This window comes from Ictidomys tridecemlineatus, chromosome 1 (assembly GCF_052094955.1).
Source record: "Ictidomys tridecemlineatus isolate mIctTri1 chromosome 1, mIctTri1.hap1, whole genome shotgun sequence".
Lineage (NCBI taxonomy): Eukaryota > Metazoa > Chordata > Mammalia > Rodentia > Sciuridae > Ictidomys > Ictidomys tridecemlineatus.
This window is the reverse complement of record NC_135477.1, coordinates 90,233,424-90,255,435: the sequence shown is the minus strand read 5'-3', so window position 1 is coordinate 90,255,435 and position 22,012 is coordinate 90,233,424. Positions and strand designations below refer to the sequence as shown.

The 22,012-nt window shown below is 40.7% G+C and overlaps 1 protein-coding gene across 1 annotated transcript in view; it reads left to right on the top strand.

Annotated features, from left to right (window-relative positions):
* Nucleotides 1-20,838, top strand: part of Serinc5 (serine incorporator 5) — a 106,505-nt gene extending 85,667 nt beyond the window's left edge. The window contains exons 7-12 of the mRNA XM_005329011.5: nucleotides 1,569-1,664; nucleotides 3,721-3,847; nucleotides 9,895-9,961; nucleotides 12,772-12,811; nucleotides 13,408-13,552; nucleotides 16,207-20,838. Of these exons, the coding sequence (XP_005329068.1) occupies nucleotides 1,569-1,664; nucleotides 3,721-3,847; nucleotides 9,895-9,961; nucleotides 12,772-12,811; nucleotides 13,408-13,552; nucleotides 16,207-16,354 (623 nt within the window). The 3' untranslated portion in view covers nucleotides 16,355-20,838. The remainder of the gene's footprint in view (nucleotides 1-1,568; nucleotides 1,665-3,720; nucleotides 3,848-9,894; nucleotides 9,962-12,771; nucleotides 12,812-13,407; nucleotides 13,553-16,206) is intronic.
* Nucleotides 20,839-22,012: the final 1,174 nt, after the last annotated feature.

Below are 22,012 nucleotides of genomic sequence, written 5' to 3'. Positions count from 1 at the left end.
TGTTCTGTACCTGTGATAACCAGGTTTACCTGTGGCCAAAAAAGCCTGAACTTAATGAAGGAGGCTTTAAATGGAAGTGTACTTAGAGTATGTTAAGCAAGTTGTTTATGAGTTTTGTCTGTGACTTCTGGGTGAAACTTAGGTGATGGGCTCTGGAAGGAGCTGTTTCTGGGGTCATCTTTCACACAAGGCTGTGGACCAGATAGCAAAGACAGTGTGGTCTAGGCTTCAGGAAGTAGGAACTCCTATCCCGGCAGCAGCTTGCCTTGTTAACTAACCTTCCTCAGGCCCAGGCTCTTCTTCAAGGAAGTCAGCAGAAACATGTGAGCCTGACCTTGCTTACGGTGTTTCAAAGCCCCAAAGGAATAGGCCACGTGGTTTGAAAATTGCTTCAGAAAGTAGAAGTGTGAATTGTCATTTGTACATTACCTCTGATGTCTCTGATTTCTCTCTTTGGGTTAGAGAGATGTTCCTGGTCTGGTGTTTCTTGTAGTGATCTCATTGTATAGATGTTTCACATGCATAGGACATTCAGATTTCCAGGTAGGAAAAGACAAATATGGACAGTAAGTTTGCAGCCCACTTGAATCCTTTCTAAAATAGTGATCAAACTCTTGGTGTTTAGATTAAAATCTCCTTTGGGTTAAACCCTGCCTTTTGAAATAGGTTTATCATTTTGAAATATTTGATTTAATGTCATTAGTTGCTAAGTCAGGTCTTATTCCCAGGACAAAGAACAATATTATAAGGGAGTCTATTCCTATACATCTATGGATAATTATAATTCAAGAATGATAATTTTGGAAACAAATTTAACCAGAGGGAAGGCTGAATATTTTCATGTCAACAGATAGTTGAAAATTTCACCAAAAAGAGAAAATCCCTTGGCACATACTGGTTACTCTGAATGATCCAAACACAAAGTTTTAATTATTATAACTTTAAAGCTCTTCTCCCAATGTATACCAAACCTCATACCTTTCTTCTTTAGCCTGGACCATCTTTTGTACTCATTCAGTGTGCCCCACCCCTCCCCATTTTTTTTTTCCATTGACAGATAAGGCATTGTGTGTGTGTGTGTGTGTGTGTGTGTGTGTGTGTGTGTGTGTGTGTGTGTAGGGGTGGGAGGGTTTGCTATCTTGGACTACAGAGTATCTAATGGTCTAGTAGAATCATCCAGGATGCACACCCTGAGAAATCTGTCTTATTTACTCTGCTAAGTTATGTGGTCTCGAAAATAATGGTGATAATTTTTTTTCCTGATCTTGTGGTTTAAGAACTAAAGTTATAAACTTCAGGGGAACTAAGCAGTGTGTTTATGGATAGTTACAAATTTGATAAGGTGTTGGTGGAGAACTTGGCAGAATTTGGCATGTCTGAAATAGCAGCATTAGGCTGGGTGTATAACTCCCTCCCCCTGAATTTTAAGTTCTATATGGGAAACACATTATATATGTCTTTTCTCTCCCAGAGGTGCGCCTTCAAGTTGAAAGAGTGTAATTTGGGCTGGGGCTGGGGGAGGGGGCCTATTAAGACTGATCTTCACTCTGTCTCTTGTCGTTTTCTAGGTCAGCCACATTCCGGGCTGCTGCAGTCAGGGCTCATCAGCTGCTACGTCACATACCTCACTTTCTCAGCTCTGTCTAGCAAACCTGTAGAAGTAGGTAAGCCAGCCTTGTTAGAAGCACGTGTCTGTGGTGTGAATATTTTCATGAGCTGCTGTTAAAATATCCAAGATTCAATAAATTGAAGATGATGACTTTTTCAAGAAACAAAGTCTTTAACTTGGGCTATAATGAAAATTCCTTCTTCTGGGTCTTCTTGCTGTTAGTCTATTTTGTATTTAGCTGCTGTATTGTTCTCAAGGAATTTTTTTTTTTTGCATTATTTATATTTTTAGTTGGTTATTAATTTTCTTCAGGAGCTTATTTCTCTGTAACAGAGACAAAATGGAAAGAATATGGCAGGAGAAGGAAGCAGAATACAGGATTTTAATCCAGATCCACCACTTGTTGGTGGGTGACCTCAGACTGCTCATCTTAAATGACATTTATTTACAGAGACAGCAGAACATAGTGGTTAGTGTGATCTTTGGAGTCAGACTGCCTGGGTTTATAGTTTGGTTCATTAGAGTGCTTTTAAGAATTTAGTGAGAATGCCGTCAAGTTATATATATCAATCACTTAGAACCATTCCTGGCACATAGTAGTTTCTATGTAAGGGTTAGTTGCTACTATTGTAGAATTGTGGATTATGTAAAAGGGGGTTTTAAGCTGAAAACATATCCTGTGATATTAATATAGACTCCCAAGAATTGCCAGTAAAGGATCAAGTTTTCTTTTTGATTTCAAGCTCATTATATTTTATCCTTACCTTTATTACTTGTGATACACATACACACATATATACACACATACACATAAGAATATGTGTGTTTGGGGCTATGTTTCATCTTATATTAATTGAGTAAATGTAATCTCTTTAGAAAATTGAAGTCTTTTAAATTTTGAAAGCAAAGGCAATGATAATTTTGAAGGTTTTAGCATATATGGATACCATTTTTGTGAATTGCCTTTATAGCTATTTATAACGAAAAGTGATATAATTAGAAGTCTTACAGTAAGTTTAGACTATTCTGTATTTAATTTTTAAAAAAGAAAAGGGCCTATTTTGATTCTATACATTTATTTAAATCCATTTCTCTTTCAGGTTTTCTTTTATGACTGTTTGTATATTAATCTCCAGTTTTAACTTAATGGGACTTTTGTTTGTATGTTAATCTTGTTTTTACTTAATGGGATTTTTGTTTACAGTTTAAAATAGCAAAACACATTTATTTCTTCAGGTGGCACCACTTAAATAGAAAAGTTATAGTTTGTTCAAAAATTTTCATTGGCCTAAGGATAAAGAGGTTTTTAAACCACAGCAGGATAGACAAAAAGTAAATTACCACTGGTGGTAATGTTATAGAAATCTTTTTTTTTTTTTTTTCTTATTGGTACCCAGTATTAAACTCAGGGCTGCTTAACCTCTGCGCCACATCCCCAGCCCTTTTATATATATCATTTAGGGATAGAGTCTCACTGAGTTGCTTAGTGCCTTGCTTAGTTGCTGAGGCTGCCTTTGAACTTGTGATTCTCCTGCCTCAGCCTAGGGAGCTGCTGGAATTAATTATAGGTGGGTGACACTGTGCCCCACTTACAGAAATCTTTATATGTAGCCTTTCACATTTTTTCAAAGTTCAGACCTAAGTGATAGACTAAAAGAGGTCAGGACCTTTGTGTTACCTACATAAATTGACATCTCTGGTTTAGGAGCCTGGGCCAGGAGGCTTTATACTGCTCCTGTGAGTTAGCTGTGACTGGCTCAGCACCCTGCCCCTCCGTCTTCAGCAGCTCCCAAATCAAGTGAAAAATGGATCTGACTTTTTCTTTTCAGTATTGTTTGAAGAGTACTAGAAAAGAGAAATTCTCTTCAATTATTCCCTTTCGCAGTAATCTGGAATGTGAGAGTCTGCTCCAAGTGTTTGCCAATGTTGAAGAGTGGTGCATTGAAATAACAAAAACCTAGTCTGAATAGACTTGGACGATACAGTAGAAGGTTCCAATGATTAAGGAGTCACACCAGAGTTACCTGAATTTTCCCCAAATGAATGCTCTTGTGAATGAATTACAATAGGCTTTTCTAATTGAACTCTTATTACTTTGTTTTCTATACAAGCTCTGGATGAACATGGGAAGAATGTTACCATTTGTGTGCCCAACTTTGGTCAGGACCTATATAGAGATGAAAACTTGGTGACAACGCTGGGTACTCTCCTCTTGATTGGGTGCATCTTGTATTCTTGGTAAGTCTTAGGAATTCCTTGAGGCCAATTTGCAGACTTAGAAATTATAGGAAAAGAATTTAAATAAGTTTCAGCCCCTGTGAAGCAGCAAAACAAATACCATCTGAAGAAGGGAGAAATGGCCAGAAGTAACAAAGAGATACAATGTGAACTCTCCGTATTGGAACTGTTTACCTTACTTGTATTTATTGGGGTAAGTAAGAATAAACACACAGTATATTGTAGTAATGTTACCTAATGCCCTTTAAAAGACAGTTGAATATTAGTTGCTATAGCATTCTTGAAGAGCAAGGGAACAAAAAGTGAGGAAGAGTTAGTGTGTGCCAGAATATTCTGGCAACTTTTTTAATTCAAGGGAAATCGCATTTGTTCTGTTGTTGCTGAAAGAGTACAGTGCTCTGCATACATGGTCATTCTGTGGATGGTCCTGGAAAGACAGGAAATGTCCTTTTTTAATGCTAAAACCTACAGTGTTGTGAGTAGGTAAGGCAGCCCCTCCCAGAGTAGATGCCTTTCAGATGCTCACGTGGAAAAAACCTTCCACTTTGAAAGGGTTTCAAAAATGCTAGGGAAAGAATAGTCAAGGATAGGAATGGCTTCTAACATATTTCATTGACAATTAAGCTTCTTTTTTGACAGTAACTTTTTCACAAGTAGGTTTTACTTCTGTGTGTTTTATAAGTTGTTTGTTAGTGTTTCAGCGTATAAGAAATTCACCTTGCTGTGGGCACATTATATCTTCCTTTTACTGAAGCTAAACAGTCCTGGTGGTGATAGAGTGTATAAACAAAATGTCATTCTGAGCATGTTGGCACTTTTTCTCGCAACTCTTACTGTTAGAAGGGGGCCCACAAGGACACAGGCCAGCGTATGTATCAGCCAGAGAACACTTGCTGTGTTGCAGGTAGTTAGAATGATGTTGGTCCTATATTGGTCCTTAGTCTGTCACATAGTGACAGAGTCTCTTTGTTGCAGCAGAAGGAACCGTAGTGGCCACTTTCTGTGCTTTCTTTTGTATTTATTCCACACATTGTTCACCAAGTACCTGCTTTCTACAAATTAGCAAATGGAATTCAAGCCCAATTCAATGGAACATTTGAAAATACCCATAAAGTTATGGAGATTTTGAATTCTGATTCTTGGCTCTTCCTTCCTTGAGTAAGCTTTTCCTTCCTGAGTCTGTTATTGTTGGGCTTTGAGGGGAAATGGCAGCAACAAGCTCTATTCATGATTTCTCACTGAGTTGTTTTCTGTATTGGCAGGCAAAATGCTTGTAAATCAGGGGAAGAAAAGTAGGTTACTAAACCGCATATCCACTTTTAAAATAAAATATAGCTGTATCTACACATGTAGGAAAAAATCCAGAAAGAAAATAAACCACTTATAATAATAGTGGCATTAGAGATAACTTGTATTTCTCCCTGCCCCATTTTTATTCTTAACAAGCTTTTTTTTTTTACAGTGAGATAGCATTTCTTTTTAATTTTTGTATTACAAAAAAAAATACAAAATTATTTTACAAAGTAAAACCATATGTTTTGTTTTGGTACTGGATGGTGAATCCAGAGGTGCTTTACCACTGAGCCACATTCCTTAGCCATTTAAAAAATTTTTAATGTTTTTATTTTGAGACAGAGTCTCACTAAGTTGCTTAGGGCCTTGCTAAGTTACTGAGGCTTCTGAGCTGCTGGGATTACAGGTGTGTTCTAACCCACCGAGCAAAACAGGGCTGGATGGTCAATGGGTTATGGGATGCGGGGTAGTTTACCACTTAGACAAAATAGAATTTGAATTTGCTATAAAAAAGATAGCAAAGATTTTACTTAATATGTTGTGTAAAATTACCACGTGGAATTGGAGTTATTTTATAGCATGGAATTTTCACTCAGTCACATCTTGGGTTTTCTAGTAAGCACAAAGAATCACTTTTTAGCCACCCTTGAATCTGCCCTTGAGTGAGAGATGATATATAAAATGTCTCTTTCAAAATTAAGGCATTACAATGGAAGACAGGCAGGGCTAATCTGATATTCACCAAAGATGTCAATTTTCAAAGCTGACAGCTACCATTTAAAATCTGTCTAAAAGCCAATAACAAAGCTTATTAAATGCCATGAATTAAGCTGTAAAACTGTAGTAGCCAATGGAGTGATGAGATAGAAAATAGCAGCTCACACAAAGTGGAGCTGAGGGTAACCAGCCTACTCTGTGAGATGTTTCTTTAACCCAGAGGCATGAACACGCTCGGTGCAGATGGACAGTTTATTCCTCTCAAGAGTGAGTGAAGTGCCATATGGGGGTCTGATGATTAATGTTTGCTGTAATTACTCACTGTAGCCCCAGGAGGTGTCAGCTTTGAGAAGGCTCTAAACAAATCACAAATCCGTCTAAACAAATTACAAATCGGCCTCTCACAGAAGTGATGGGCCTTGGCCCATTTGGGGGTTTTCAGTTCTTCTTTGAGTTTACATTTTCCTCCATGGCTCAAAGAGAATGAGGGGTTGGATGAGGGTTACAAAAAGGGGCCACATTGTCTGGATGGAAACTGTCATTTGAACATGATTGCAGACATATCTATAATTCTTGATAGAAATTGTAGGAAGCTGGGAGATTGAGTAGTGTGCAGATTAAAGGGAGACAAAAATCACCAGCGTTCATTGCAAGGCCCAGATTGCCTGGGGTTCACTTTTTGTGAGGTTCTGGAAGGCTCAGCCCACTGAGCTCTCTTCTTCTCACATCTCTGGAGTCTCCCTGGTCCACCACTCAGACACTTATCTTTTTGAGGGCTCTCTCTCTCTGGCTCATGAGGGCTGCTACTGCGACATCAATGAGAGCATATTGTACTCAGTGCCATCTCAGCTAGGAAGAAGGAAGAAGGACTCAGCCAAAACTTACTTCCTGCCTCTCCACCTGTGGCCATCACGTCTCCAGAGCCCCCATCCCTTGCACCCAGGAATGATGGCTGTGAAGGAGCATCCCAACTTGGACTCATCTCACCTTGGCCCACTTGCAGGGCTTCTTTCTATAAGTCCATCCCTCTTAGGCCTGCCTTGTGAGTTTGTCAGGGAGGACAGGATTTATGACATCTAGTAGCAAAGTCTGCACATGTTCCTTAGAGATTTTCAATAACCCAAAGGACTTTGGCTGGCTCCAAAATCAACTGAAGCAGGTACTAAGGGGAACCTGCATTGTGCATCCTTCTGCCAATGTGGAAGAGATTGGGCTAACTCAGTGGTAGGGGGAGGGAAGGAGGGCAACATTTTGGGGGATTTCTTAATGTCTATGAGGCTCTACTGGCATTTGTGGATCCTGGGATGGTGAACATGCTACAGTGAGTTAGATGCTCTCTGAAGATGAAGCATTGCCTGGGCCATAGGCTCTTAGTCTCCCCCTATTCCTTCAGGAAGTTCCAGGTTAAAGTCACACATACCTTAGCCCTAGAAGAGAAGACCTTAAGAGAACTTGGGGATTCTTTTATAGCTACTTGTGCTATGCTGACCAAACAGATGGGTCTTTGTAACAGCCTGCATGCAGACAATAAGAATTTTCTAGCTTAAAGAGCTTGCAAAATCAATATGTTCTTGATAACTCCAAGAAGAGAGTTTTACTTGGGGAAAGGCTATGACTGAATATTATGAGTATTATGACTGAATATTAACTTATTTTATGTTAACATCTACTTATAGAAATCATGGCACTAAGGGCTAGGGCTGCAGAGCACTCGCCTCACATGTGCAAGGCCTTGGGTTCAATCCTCAGCACCACATAAACATAAATAAATAAAATAAAGATGTTGTGTTCAACTGCAACTAAAAAATAAATATTAAAAAAATCATGGCACTAAATGATGAACTGGAGATTAATATTTTAGAAATCAAAATAAAACCTTCCCCATGTTTGGTGCTCTCTGATAGCAGAAAGGAAGTGACAAATGTGTTAGAATCTGAAGCTTTGTCTTTCTGAAACAGTCTTATTAAAAAAATTTATAAATGGAATTACAATTAACAATTAAATGTATCTCTTGAAGAATTCATTTATCATCTTTCAGATGAAAATTTCAGGTGTCAATCTCATCTTAAAATTAAAAGTTACAGCTGGGTCTGGTGTCGTGCCCCTGTAATCCCAGCAGCTTGGAAGGCTGAGGCAGGAGGATCTCAAGTTCAAAGTCAGCCTCAGCAAAAGCAAGGTGTTAATCGATTCAGTGAGACTCTGTCTCTAAATAAAATACAAAATAGGGCTGGGGATGTGGCTCAGTGGTTGAGTGCCTCTGAGTTTAATCCCTAGTACCCCCTCCCCAAAATGACATTTTCCCCTGAGAAAACTCTATACTATACTAAAACATAATTCATATGAACAAAATATTAGGCACTCTTAAATAAGTGCAGGGGCAGATGTGTGCTTTCCAAGTCAGGAAGTGGGAATGGAGTAGGCCTGCACTAGCATCTATCACTTCAAAGCAGAAATGAAAGTGAGGCTGTTGGACTTGTGTGGGCTGTAGAACAGCAAAGTGGGTGGATCCCAGAGGACCTCTTTGTGAGCAAGGTTTTTTATTGTTTCTCTGTAGCTCATTGATCTTTCTTTGGGAAAGAAGAAAATGAGCAAAGAAGGCCATGCTGCCTCATGGGGTTTACTGGATCAAAATGAGTCTCTGTGCCTGTCCACTAGCAACCAGCTTCCTGAGAGCAACACTTGTCACCCATCTCTGAGCTAGCTTGGAAGCTTTGTGAGCGGGATTGTTTCCTTTTTCATTTCTAAGTCCCAGTGCTCAGAAGGGAGCCTGACCTACAACAGAACTTCATTACATATTTGCTAATGAATCTATCAAGTTAATACTGGAACCCTAAGTATTGTATATATTTATATTTGCTTAAAATGTTTCTATGTTTTTGTTTTTAGAGAAAATAAGGCTTTACCCTTGTAAACCAAATTGTATAACATTTTGCCTCTCTAGATGTGGGGAAAATTATGAAAAGATTTTTTTAAACTATACTGAAAGCTATTCTGTGTTAAATTTCCAAAGGGAAATGTCCTTCTGGCATAGGCGACTATCACAGTAAATGACTTTGAGTTTTGCATTCGTACTTTTGCTTTCTGTTGCTACCTCTGGGTTCCCTCATAGCTTCTGAGTCCCTCTAAGTAAGACTACTCATAGGGAAGGAAAAATAAAGGTAAAATCAGAAAATTATTTTGACATTAGAGGGAGAAGAGGCAAAAACCAATACCAAAAGCCAAGATAGAGGACCAAAAGGCTCAGTGGTTGAGTGCTCAGAGGCACTCAACCACTGAGCCACATGTAATGCAATGCATGTAAAAAGATATCAGCTGAAGAATTTGGACAGTCAGTTTAGGAATAAAGTGGGATATTAGAATAGACTACCCCAGGGCATAGTGGCTCATCCTGTTATCCCAGCAACTTGTGAGGCTGAGGCAGGAGAATTGCATGTTAGAGGTCAGCCTCAGCAACTTAGTGAGGCCCTAAGCAACATAGTGAGACCCTGTCTCAAATTTAAAAAATAAATAAATAAAAGGCTGGGGATGTAGCTGAGAGGAAAAGCACTTCTGGGTTCAATCCCTAGTATTAAAAAAAAAAAAAAAAAAAAAGACTACAGCCAACCCTCAGTGTCTGTAGGGATTAATGAGTTCCAGGACTTCATCACCCTGAGATGGATACCAAAATCTGTAGATGCTCAAGGCCCCTGAATAAGATGATGTGGTGAACTCAGGAACATCCTCCCTATACTTTAAATTATCTTCAGATTATTTATAGTACCTGATGCAATGCAAATGCTATGTAAATAGTTATTATATTGTGTTATTAAAGGAAAAGGGATTTTTTTTTACATGTTCACCATAGACATTACCACCCCAGATATTTTTGATCTGCAGTTGATTTAATCTGCAGATGAGGCCAGGACAGCAACTCTACTTTTGTTTAAGCAACAGCTTATAAGTAAGTCTCTCACTGGATCAGTGGCCATGCAGTTTTCCCTCGTTCTAAGCAACAGACCATGTTAATATGTCCTGCTGACGTTTTGTTTGTTTCTTAGTTTGACATCAACAACAAGATCAAGTTCTGATGCTCTGCAGGGGCGATATGCAGCTCCTGAACTGGAAGTAAGTTTGTTTCTTTTCCTGCTTCAGATCCACTTCTCAGGAAGGTCTTTTGTGTTTGTGTCTTTATTAATCTGCATTTCATGATCCTCTTTATCTGCTCAGGAAAGAATAATATATATATATATATATAATTTACATATATACATATTTATATGTATATAATATAAAATATATACACACACATCCTTTCCTATATATAGTATGGGATTACATAAATCAGCTAGATTGGGGATATAGATTAGTGGTAGTGCTTAGCAAGCAGAGGGCTCTGGGTTCCATACCCAACACACGCACACACACCCTACACACAGAAATAAAGAAGTAATTCTTAATTTTTCCTTCAATAGTATTGGCCTCTTGCATGGCATCTTGCTGCCCACCCTCCACCAGAGACTGGCATAATTTTTCTTTGGTCATAAAACAGTGTGTGTGTGTGTGTGTGTGTGTGTGTGTGTGTGTGTGTGTGTGTGAATTCTTGCTCCACTCATCTGTTTTCTCTCTGATGTGCCCTACATATACAGTGTAAATATGAGGTTATGTAACAGCTGTTTTGAAGGGAGAGAGAAAGATGGGAAAGTGAGGGAACTGCGTGTCCTGCGCACTTCTGAACAGGTAAATGCATGGGCTCACCTAACTGCATCAGGTCCATCAGGTGGGCATGTCATTGGGTAAAGAATTATGAACAATAAGTGCACTGATTTCAGGCCCATCAGTTCCTTCTCCTGCATGTCCCAAGAATTAAGGTGGTTAAAGTCTCTTTCTAGGGTATTGACTAAGGCTAGAAAGGTCTAAGCAAATGGAGGTGGCCAGGAAAAGACTCAGTTCTGACCCCCCAAATGGCATGGAGCAAGGGTTCCAGTGGTGGCTAGGATGGATAGTACTTGATGTGCCAGGCACTGTTCTAAGCTTTCCATATATGATTTCTTTTTAAATGTTGTAAAAAAAACAAAACAAAACAAAAAAACCACACACACACACACACAAACCAAAATCAAAACCTAGTGAGGTGCTAACTGTATCTCCATTATCACGGGGGGGGGGGGGGGGAAGTTAAGTCATTTAAATTTGCAAGTTTCAATTTGCCAGAATTTCAATTTGTGGCCCCAGTGTCCGTGTTCTTGACCATGCTGCCCAGGCACTCAGCTGATGTCTCCTGGTCCTTGCTGCTGGCCTTGCCTGGCATCCAGCCACTGTCTGCATTTTAATGATTTTCTCTGGATGGAAGAGCCCTGGTGTCTGTCCAGTTATGAGCACTTTACTCTGCATCTGGGTGTCTAGGGATGGGCTTTCCTGCACCTGACCCCAACATAGTGGAGCATTATGAAGGCTTGTCACTCTGCCAACATCATTCACCAACTCTTTCTGTCACTTAAAGGAGAAAACTGTGAGGACTTTGAATAGGTTGCTGCCTACTATACAGAAAAGAATGGTCTCTAAGGCAGGCATTTGTTCTCACAACTGACTGGGTGGCCACCTGCTGAGGCTGGATGCTTATGGTTTCAATGTCCCTATTGTGTACAGAGTGCAAGCTCAAAGAAAAACAAGTCTCTAAGTTAGGTTTAAGAGAGGATGTTGTTCTTCTCACTCTGTGGGGAAACGGCCCAGTGGGTTTCCCTCTGAGCAAGTCAGTTTGTTCTCCAGTTTCACAGGATACACCTTTTAAAAGAAAGGGCTGATATTTTCTTGTGGTAACTTAAGCTTCAAAAGAACTAGGACCTCAGCCTACCAGGTCTTGGGCTCCCTGAGTGAATTAGCATATTGAATCTTAGACCACGTCACACTCTCCAAGGCTCTGTCAAGGCTGATACCTCTATTACGTGTTTACTCACCACTCAGGAGGGAAACAAGGACTTGGCCTGGAGGGGTTCAAACAGGACAAAGTCCAGAGCTCCCACATCCTTGGGCCTGGCTGGGTTTTTTTGTACTTCATATGTCTTCTGCCAAAAAATTCTGATGACCCCGCACTTCCCAGACTGTCTTGATAGGAAATGTAGACAGGCCTTGACCTTCCAAATTCCTTAACTTGCCCATTTCAGATTCTGTCAGCTTTACTCTTGTTAGTATCCTGTCTCACTTCTTATGAATCATAGACCCTGTGGTCTCCATCCTGTGACACTGAGCTAGTTATTTAACAGGCCAGTTATTTAACTTGGTTTTTACAACTGTAAACAGAATAATAGTCCCAATCTCAAAGGTTAAAGAGGATTTGATGAGGTCATACTAGCAGGGAGTGCAAGAAGAGGGGGACTCTTGTCTTATGAGGTGGCAGAGTTGGGCAGAGGGTGAAGTTGAAAGACAGGATAGGCTGGAAAAGCCTTGTTAACCACAGAGGGTGCTCGTATGACCCAGAGCATGTTGTTCCTGGGGGTCCTAATTTTCTGATGGTTCTAATAGCAGGCTCTTCTCTGCCTGCTATGGTCTATCATTCCTTGGGGGAAGCCCAGGTAGGGCTTGCTGTGGGCAGGCGCTGGCTGTGGGGCTGGACGGATCTGCTGCTGACATGCAGTATTAGGGAGCTGTTATCTGGAGGCTCTATTCCCAGCACTCAGTGGGGGGAGCACCAAGCCCTTTGAGGAGGTCTGGGTGACACATCTCCATGTCCATGGTGTTTCCAGTCACCAGCACCTGGCCTATCTGGGAAACAGCATGGGCTTAATCATTTCTTCTGAGGGGATGAAGTGTGTAGCTCAGGGCCTCAGACGTGGTTCCAGCAGGGCAGGGTTGGCACGTGGGTGTCCCCTAGTTCTTTACTGATGAGGAAATAGCGAGCAAAAACCAGGCGTCTGACAGTGTTTCGTTTGCTTTCCCAGGTAGCTCGGTGTTGTTTCTGCTTCGGGCCTGATGGAGTGGGTAAGTGGCATACTCTCATTCCATGTGTCCCTGGGCCCTGTGGGCTCGCAGCTCTCACTGTAGGCATTTGCAATTCAGATATTAATGTCTTGAACAGTAAGGGGGAAATTTATGTTCCACAACAGTTTCTCATTCTTCCTCAAGGAGCTTTGTGTGTGTGGATATTCTGGTGGGGAAAATCAGTCTGTATTCTGACTCGTATTTAAGTTAACTTATACAATAAGACTTAGAAAAGTGGAACATACAGTTTTAAAGGAAGGATTTGGAAAATCCAAGAGGTCCTGACATCTCATTTTAGGGCCATTTTGTTCCTTGAACTACTGCTCTTTTGGAAGGGAGGGTCCCAGAGGCTATTCTCTCCCTTTTTGCTTCTAATATGCTTTATGTCTTTAAGGGCTCTCTTTCTTTTGCTCTGCTAACATAAACATGGTGTTTGGTGACTCTTCTGATCAAGGGAGTTATGGGGTGAGGGTGGGGGGCAAGATGGCTCTGGATAGTTTTTTCTGCTCAGCAACTACCGGGACAGAAATGAGTGCTAAGACCGGAGGTGTGCTCATGTTGACCCTCTTCGCTTGGGCCCCCTTTGTGATTTGCAGACACCGAAGAGCAGCAGAATGTGAAAGAGGGACCTCGGGTCATTTATGATGAGAAGAGAGGCACTGTCTACAGCTATTCCTATTTCCACTTCGTGTTCTTTTTGGCTTCCCTGTATGTGATGATGACTGTTACCAACTGGTTCCAGTGAGTGACCCACTTGATTATTCAAAACATTAAGTTAAGTGTTGTTCTTTTTGAAGTCCCAGGATGCAGCTCAGACTTCCTGGAGGAACTAAACCCTTCTCCAGGTCTTGCTGTACCCATAGCCTTAAGAACAAACAGTCCTTACCTGTCGATCAGCATCCTTTTCACCCTGGGAATTGGTGGTGCTTCCTGCAGCATTAAGAGTTGGAAGGTTAGTGGGGGTCTAGCTCAAAGGTAGAGTGAGAGTCCCTGGATTCCATCCCCAGCACCCAGAAATAAAAGAGAAATAATGGATGAACTCCACAAGGCTGACTAAAAAACACAGTAATAGCAATGGAGGAAAATACTTTTTTTAAAAGAAGAAAATATCCTTTTTTTGTTTTTCCTACTTCAAATGTTGTCTCTTTTTAATTTTTTTCTTTGTGCAGTACTAGGATAGAATGCAGGGCTCTCTACCTGGGTACTACATCCTTGGCTCTTTTTAAATTTTATTTTGAGACAGGTTCTCGTCAGTTGACCAGGCTAGTCTTGCACTTATGATCTTGTCTTAGCCTCCTGAGGAGCTGGGATTACAGGCATGTGTCACTGTACTGATTTTTTTTTCTAGTTTTTAAGTTATTGCTATAACAGACCTGACTTTCTCTGTTACTATGTGGAAATTCATACTTTTCAAACTGTTCCAAAGTTTCCATTGTTTCACAATTTGTTTGATAACTTAGGATAGACACTAGAGAGATAGCAGGCTCTCTGTACTGTCTTTGATTCAGCAAATGGATCCTCTGTGTCACCCTGCTATAGGTAGCAGGACTGATAGCTTAGTGGGAGAGACACATCATGATTCAAGTCAATTACAGTGTCATAAAATGAGGTGCACTGGGTGTAAAACTAAAATGAGGCAAGGGGATGAAAAATACCAGTTGTTTGGGGGTGAAGTTCAGACCCATTGATAGGAAAAGACTTCTTTGAGGACATTCTTCCTAAACATGCCTTTGTTGTGTATGTGATACTTGGTATTGAACTCAGGGATGCTCCATTACTGAGCTTTTTAGTTTTTAGTTTGAGCAAGGCTCCCACTAAGTTGCCCAGGCTGGCCTTAAATTTCGGTCTTCAGTCTCTTGCGTAGCTGGGATCACCATGCCTACCATCCCGAATGTCTTCATGAGGGAGGGGAAGGAACTTGTAATGCTCCCCTGTGATGCTTTGAGAATTCCTGGGGAATTTTGACTTGGGATGCAGAAGAAAGGGTGAAGAGAGCTGTAATAACAAAGGCAGATAATGACAAATGTTGTTGAGGATTTGGAGAAATTGGAACCCTCTTGTGTTGCTGGTGAAATGTAAAATGAAGCTGCTTTGGAAGATATTTTGGCAGTTCCTAGAATGGTTAAACACAAATATGATCCAGTGATTCCATTCTGAAGTATAAAACAAAAGACAAAAAGAAAATTATGGCTGGGCATGGTAGTGCACACCTATAATCCCAGCAGCTCAGGGGTCTGAGACAGGAGGATCACGAGTTCAAAGCCAGCCTCAGCAAAAATGAAGTGCTAAGAAACTCAGTGAGACCCTATCTCTAAATAAAATACAAAATAGGACTTAGGATGTGGTTCAGTGGTTGAGTGCCCCTGAATTCAATCCCCAGTACCAAAAAAAAAAAAAAATTATATTCATTTAAAATGTTGTGCAGGGTCTGGGGATGTGGCTCAAGCTGTAGCGCACTCGCCTGCCATGCGCACGGCCCGGGTTCGATCCTCAGCACCACATACAAACAAAGATATTGTGTCCGCTGAAAATTTAAAAATAAATTTTAAAAAAATCTATTTAAAAAAATAAAATGTTGTGCACAGATATTAATGTCAGCATGATTCATAACAGTGTAAAGTCAGAGATGAGCCAAATGTCCAACAACTGATGATTAAAAAATATGCCAAGTCTATATAATAAAATATTATGTAGTGATAACAAGGAATGAAGAAAGGTTGAAGATCCTTAATTCAGAAATCTGAAATGCTTCAAAATCTAATATTACACTCAAAAAGCTTCCTATTTTGGTGCATTTAAGATTTTGGACTTGCAGATTAATAATGCTCATCCAGTAATGTCCATGCAAATATTCCAAAATCTGTCTATCGTAAATTATCAAACAAGTTGAGACAACTCCAAACTCTGAAACACTTCTGGTTCAAGCCTTCAGATAAGGAATACTCAACCTGTATTGATACATACTACCTCCTGAAAAGAGTATGGAAAACAATGTGCTAAGAAAAAAAGAAGCCAGTCACAGAGGCTGCATGATTCCATTTCTATGAAATGTCCAGAGTAGGCCAGTCCATACAGACAGATTAATAGATTAATGAATGCAGGCGGAACTGGGAACTGAGCTTGGTAGGGAAACTAGGGGTGTGCAGGTCTGGCGTAATGAGAATGTTACAAAATTGATAGTAGTTATGATGCACAAGTCTGTGAGCTTATTAAAAGCCATTGAATTATGCATTCTAAATGGGTGTGAGTTATACCTCCAGTGGGTGGGTTTTTTTTGTTTTGTTTTGTTTTTAAAGAAAGTTTAGTGAGGACGGGAAGCAAGGAGGCCCTTAATGGCAGAGACTCTCCCCTCATTTCCTTTCTATTCTGATGGCTGGATGTCTTCTTTCCAACAGCTATGAAAGTGCCAGCATTGAGACCTTCTTCAGTGGGAGCTGGTCCATCTTCTGGATCAAGATGGCCTCCTGCTGGGTGTGCGTGCTGCTGTACCTGTGGACGCTGGTCGCTCCCCTCTGCTGTCCCTCTCGGCAGTTCTCCGTGTGAGGATGGCAGCTGGCCACTTTGCTCAGCAGGCTGTGCTGAAAGAGCTGTCCTTTGAACCAGTGTACCAGGGTCTGAGCAGCAACTGGCGCCTTATGAAAAGCTGATATCCCCTGGCTATCTTAAGTGTGTCTGAAAAAGCTTTCAGGGGGATAAGGAAAAAACAAACAAACAAAAAACCCAGATGAGCTTTTTAAATTCTGAAATTCAGAAAGAAACTACCAATTTGGCCTGAAGAAATTGAAATTTCCAACCAACCTGAACTTGTGATACATGCATTTTTATGTCTTACCCCTAGGAACTGGGCAGTGGTACTTGGGTATGCTGTCACCAAAAGAATGGTATAACATCTTTTTACGGGGATAAAAATTATCTTGTGTGACCTTTATTCCCATTCTTGGAATTAAAAAGAAAGCAAAATGTTGAGTCTCCAGCCCCCAAGAGAATCCAGACCCCTGTCTCTCTTACTTTCATCTCCTAAATCACCTCCTGGAGCCTTTTCCCCAAAGGGCTCTGCTCACAGCTCCCTGGTATTTATAGGGAACAAGAGGAAGCACCTGCCTTTAAATCCATTCTCAGTGCTGCCTCCTCGTGGTTCCCAAGTGTTTCCCTTTGTGGTTGTGATGCTGGGAATCACAGCCTTCCCTCTCTGCCCTTGGCCTTCCAGAGGTCCCCTCATCCTTTCTGGGTTTAGCATCTTTGTAATAATGTGAAAAGCACAATTTGCCATCACTATCCATGTGTTTCCCCATCATGTTAACACTACCTGATCCAACTTACTGCAATAAGTACGGCACTTATCCATGGTGGTGTTCATGTGATTCTAGAACAACATTCATGTTTTCTTTGCCTAAGTGATGGAGAACTATGGTTCTTACTTGTTCGTGCTATAATTAATAATACTTTAAGGACCTTAACAAAAAGTTTCTTCTTGGCTGAAATCTGCTGCACCCCTCTTTCAGGTGTAAAGGTTAGCCCCTCAGCTTCTCCTCCACCTTGAAGCCTTTGAAATTAAAAAAGCAAAAGAGCTTTTGTTTCCTGAATTTGTAATGTGACCACACTATTAATGTCCATTGTGGTTTCATTTCCTTGGAGTAGATTTGCTGAGGTGAAAATCCCAGGTGGCCTCTCAAACAGGGCTGACCAGACAAGTCTGTTAGAAGCTGTGGAGTAACTAAATATCCTTAGAAGAAGAGGTGGGTGGTTGGAGATATTTAATTAAGCCATAAACAACATCCAGAGAAATTTCCAAAATACATATTTGTAGAATAAAACGAGAATTGACTTTTGGCAGCTATGTGAGATGCACATTTTCAGTATTGGATGTTCTTATCAGGGAGGAGATTTGTCGAGTGTAACTCCAGTAAAGACACCAGTGGACCCAGGCGCAATGGCACATGCCTGTAATTCCAGTGGCTTGTGGGTCTGAGGCAGGAGGATCATGAGTTCAAAGTCAGCCTTAGCAAAAGCAAGGCGCTATGTAAGTCAGGAGACCCTGTCTCTACATAAAATGCAAAATAGGGCTGAGGATGTGGCTCAATGGCCAAGTACCCCTAAGTTCAATCCCTGAGTTCACACCAGTGGAAATGCCATGAGACTCTTTTTGAACCTCCTTGAAGACTTGGCCTAGACCCTTTTTCTGTGCCCCTCTGTATGAGTTGAGCAGAACTGAATCTCACCTAAACCTGGCTCCCATGAGCCAACGTGCTAGTGGGGGAAATTACTCAGATTTTTCTTTTCTACTCACTCATTTGCCCTCTTCTCAAAAATACCAAGGAGGAAACAAAGACACGGGTGAATTCCTTTAGGAATTCGCCTTTTTTATAGTGTTTGATATTCAGTTTTAAAAGGCCCTTAATGTATGCCTATGTCAGTGTGTGCATATTTTTTTTTGTAGGACAGAACTCCATGCTGAGCAGTTCAAAGCTGCACCCAAAGTCACCAAATAAGCAGTTGAACAGTTGCACACCAAGTCTGAGGGACTCTAGTGAAGCCACTGGAGAGCAAGCTCCATGAATTAGTGACAGTCTAGGAAATGAGGCTGTGTGTGGCAGCCCCCTGGCAGAGGCCACTTCAGTGCCTGGTGTAGTGACCTGAAGGCTCTAGGTCAGCCAAGGTCACCTTTAGGAAACACCATAAGAAGCCCTTTAATAGCCAAGGTAGAATCACAGGCAGTTTCTTTGGATTTCTTCCTGCCGAGGTCTAGTTGAGTTCTTGATTTGTCTTCCCATCTGGGTCTGGCAGCCAGCTGGGGTAATTTTAGAACTGGCCCTTACGCCAGGTCAGGGTCCCACTGACAAGGCCATGCATCCTGGGCTGGCCTTTGTTGGCCCCTTTGCTCTGTAGAAAGAGGCTCAGGGAAACATAAATGAGGATAATGCCCCTCACAGCTTCCATCTTAGCCAGCCCAGCCCACCCCCGTTGTGCAGCCGCACAGCTCTTGGTTTGTGGCACAGTGTTCTCCTCTGAAGGTCTGATGATGGTCCTTCTCATTTTTATTCTCAACCGACAGTGTTAGCAAGGTTCTGGGATGGCCACAGATAGATGGCTGCACTCTGAGAACCTAGGGTGTAGAGACAAGAGGTCAACTTTAATGATTATGAACAATGAGAAACAATATTCAGGTGATGAATCAACATTGATAGTTTAAAAAAAAACTACATTTTGTGTTATTGAGACTTAAGAAACTGGAAAAATTGTGCCAGTTGCTTCAAGTTGCAATAACAGTGGTGTTCATTTAACTCACTGATGTCTTTTTAAAAAAAAATAACAGACTTTTGCTTCCTCCAAGCTTTTGTACCTGATTACAAAGGTGCCTTTCCTGAAGCTGCTGGTCAGGCTCCTCTGGAGATGAAAGCTGAAGATGTTAAGAGACTGTGTGTCTGTTTCCCCTGTGCCATTCATGTGATGTGGAAAATTTCTCCCTCTCATTTTCACGAGGGAGACTCCTAAGAATGTCACTGTAGGTAGACATGTAACCTGAATGAAGACGAGAGACCATCTTCTAAATCTCAAGTCTTCAGAAAACCTGCCATGTCATTACTGAGTTGAGCTTTTGTAATACTAGTTGGTTGGTTACGGTTTTGTCTTCACAGTTTCTTGGGAAATTGTCTACAAATTGTTTGCCAGAGGTTTATTGAGTAGATAGACTACGGGTGTAGGCGGGAGGGAGGGTGGAGTCACTGGGACTCTTAGGGTTTCTGTTTCCAGTGAGTAATGGCCAGCAAGGGAGTTCCCACATTGAGGACTTGCAGTTCCTCAGAGGATCCTTCACTGTGAATGACCTCAGCCTCCAGTTAATCACCCCTCTCCCCAAATTGTTGTTCTCTGCCTTTTTAAGATGACGTTCTTATTTAATTTTTGCCAGACAGTTTACCATCATTGGTGCTTCATGTTATCCTGTGAAGGGAATTCCAGGGCCTGTATTTAAGCTTCCTGGGCTTTTTTTTTTCCCTCTTTCTATTGCCTTTCTAAATAAGATCTTGTTTTGTTGTACACTCACATCCTACAACTCTTGGAGTTGAAAGAGGGCTTTGCCCCCAACCAAGAGGGTTCTGGCCTTGAGCTAATAAGACCCTGAACACCTAGAAAGACCAGTGGGCCCTCCTCCGTCAAGGACAGTGCAGGTAGCCACTTGGCTCATGGAATTTTCCATGGGATGTTCTCTGCATCTTGCGAATAAGCTGAGTTTTACATTTCAGGCAGAGAAGGGTTCTCTCAGGTTGGACTTGTGACTTCACGGGATGACAGAGCTATTCACACGGATCTTTAGATCTCTCTTCTTCAGTAGATATTCACAGAGTCGGTCATTTTTGAAAGGTTGAAATATTTGGCTTTTACCAAAGAAGCTTTTTGGTTTTGTTTTAAAACGAAATCCTTTCAGAAAAAAACTTAATTGGGGAAGGGAAGATTAAAAATGCGTATGTCCAACTTCCTTAGAAGTTTAATCATATTCATGTGAATAAAATGATAGAACTGTTCAAAGGTAATCCTTTGTGATAAAGGATCCTGGGAAATTCCCTCAGGTAAAGAAAGCTTACAACAGATGAGTAATATATGTCTTGAGAGCTATTTATAAGAAATTTAAGAGGATTGTTTTGTCTTCCTTTATTAAAGATTTAAGCTTTTTTTATTTTGCAAAGAAAAACGACAATTTTATAGACATAACTTTGTTAATTTTTTAAACTTTTTTGGAACAATTAGCTGTAGCCAAATTTTGTGGTTACGTTTTGCTATATTAGAATTTGAAACTGCAATAGGTGTGGTAAATCTACTGTTCGAAGTTTATAAAGGTCTGTGATATGGTTAGGTTTTGCTAACTTTTGAAATAGTTATTTTTCCTTTTAGTTACAAAGCTGATTATGAATATGTATTTGTTTTTTGAATGCTAATTTTTCTATATAGCATCTGAAGTTGATCAGTCTTTTCCTATGTAGAAAATGCAAAACTTGTTAACTCTGTACTTTAATAAAAGGTAAAATTGAAAATCATGGTATTTTTTCTCCTTCTGTTAGATACATATAATTCAAGTCCTTCAGTTAATGTTTTCCAAAGGTATTGATTCACATGTTAATCAGGCCTTATAGTGTGTCTGCTGATTTTTTTAAATTGACAAATAAAACTTGTATATACTTATGGTATCGAATAAGGTGTTTTGAAACAGGTATACATTCTGGAATGGTCAAGTTAAGCTAATTAAGATACATATTCTTTTTATGGTGAGAATACTTAATCTTCCTGGCAATTTTTAAGTATACATTAACAATAGTCACCATGTTATGCAATGGATCTCTTGAACTTATTCCTCCTGTTTTAATGAAAGTTTGTGTTCTTTGACTAATATCACCCAACTCTATCTCAATCCTCTAGGTAACCACAGTTCTCTGTGCTTCTATGAGTTTGACTTTTCAAAGATATCATATGTGAGATCATGTGATATTCATCTTTCTGTCTGGCTTATTTCCCTTAAGAGTGTCCTCCAGGTTCGTACAAATTGTTACATGTTGCAAGAGTCCCTTCCCTTTTGAGGCTAAATAGTGTTGTATCATATGTGTGCCTCATTTTCTTTATCCATCCACCTGTTCTCTTCCTAGGGAAGTAGCAAGGTCATCATGGAAAAGGTTGTGAGGTGTGAGATTTTAACAGCTATCTTGGGGAACATAATTTCCCATACCCTCTAACTGGCTTCTTGCCTCATTCAAAGGAGAAACCAGGGTCTTTACAGGGGCCCACAAAACCCTACATGATCTTGCCCGTCTAGGACTCAGCATTACTGGCTTCCCTACTGGTGTTCACGCTTATGAGATGTGTGCCCCCCTCTGGCTCCGGCAGGTACTCTCCCTTATTTTAACGTGTCTCACTGGGATTGCTGCTACTGGGCTGGTTCTCTCACCCTCCTCACTCTTTTGCTTAAATATTACCTTTCAGTGGAGTACACCCTGACCACTCTAGGATTTTACCCTCTTCCAATTCCTTAGTCCACCTCCCTGCTTTTCTGTTCTTCGCTATATTCATCACCATCTGACCTACTATTCATTTTCATATTTGTTCACTAGGGCAGGGATTTTTATCTATTTATTCCAATGTCTCCAGCATCTAGAATGACACCAGGCATATCATAGCTGCTCAAAATAGGTGGTGAATAAATGAATAAGCAAAATA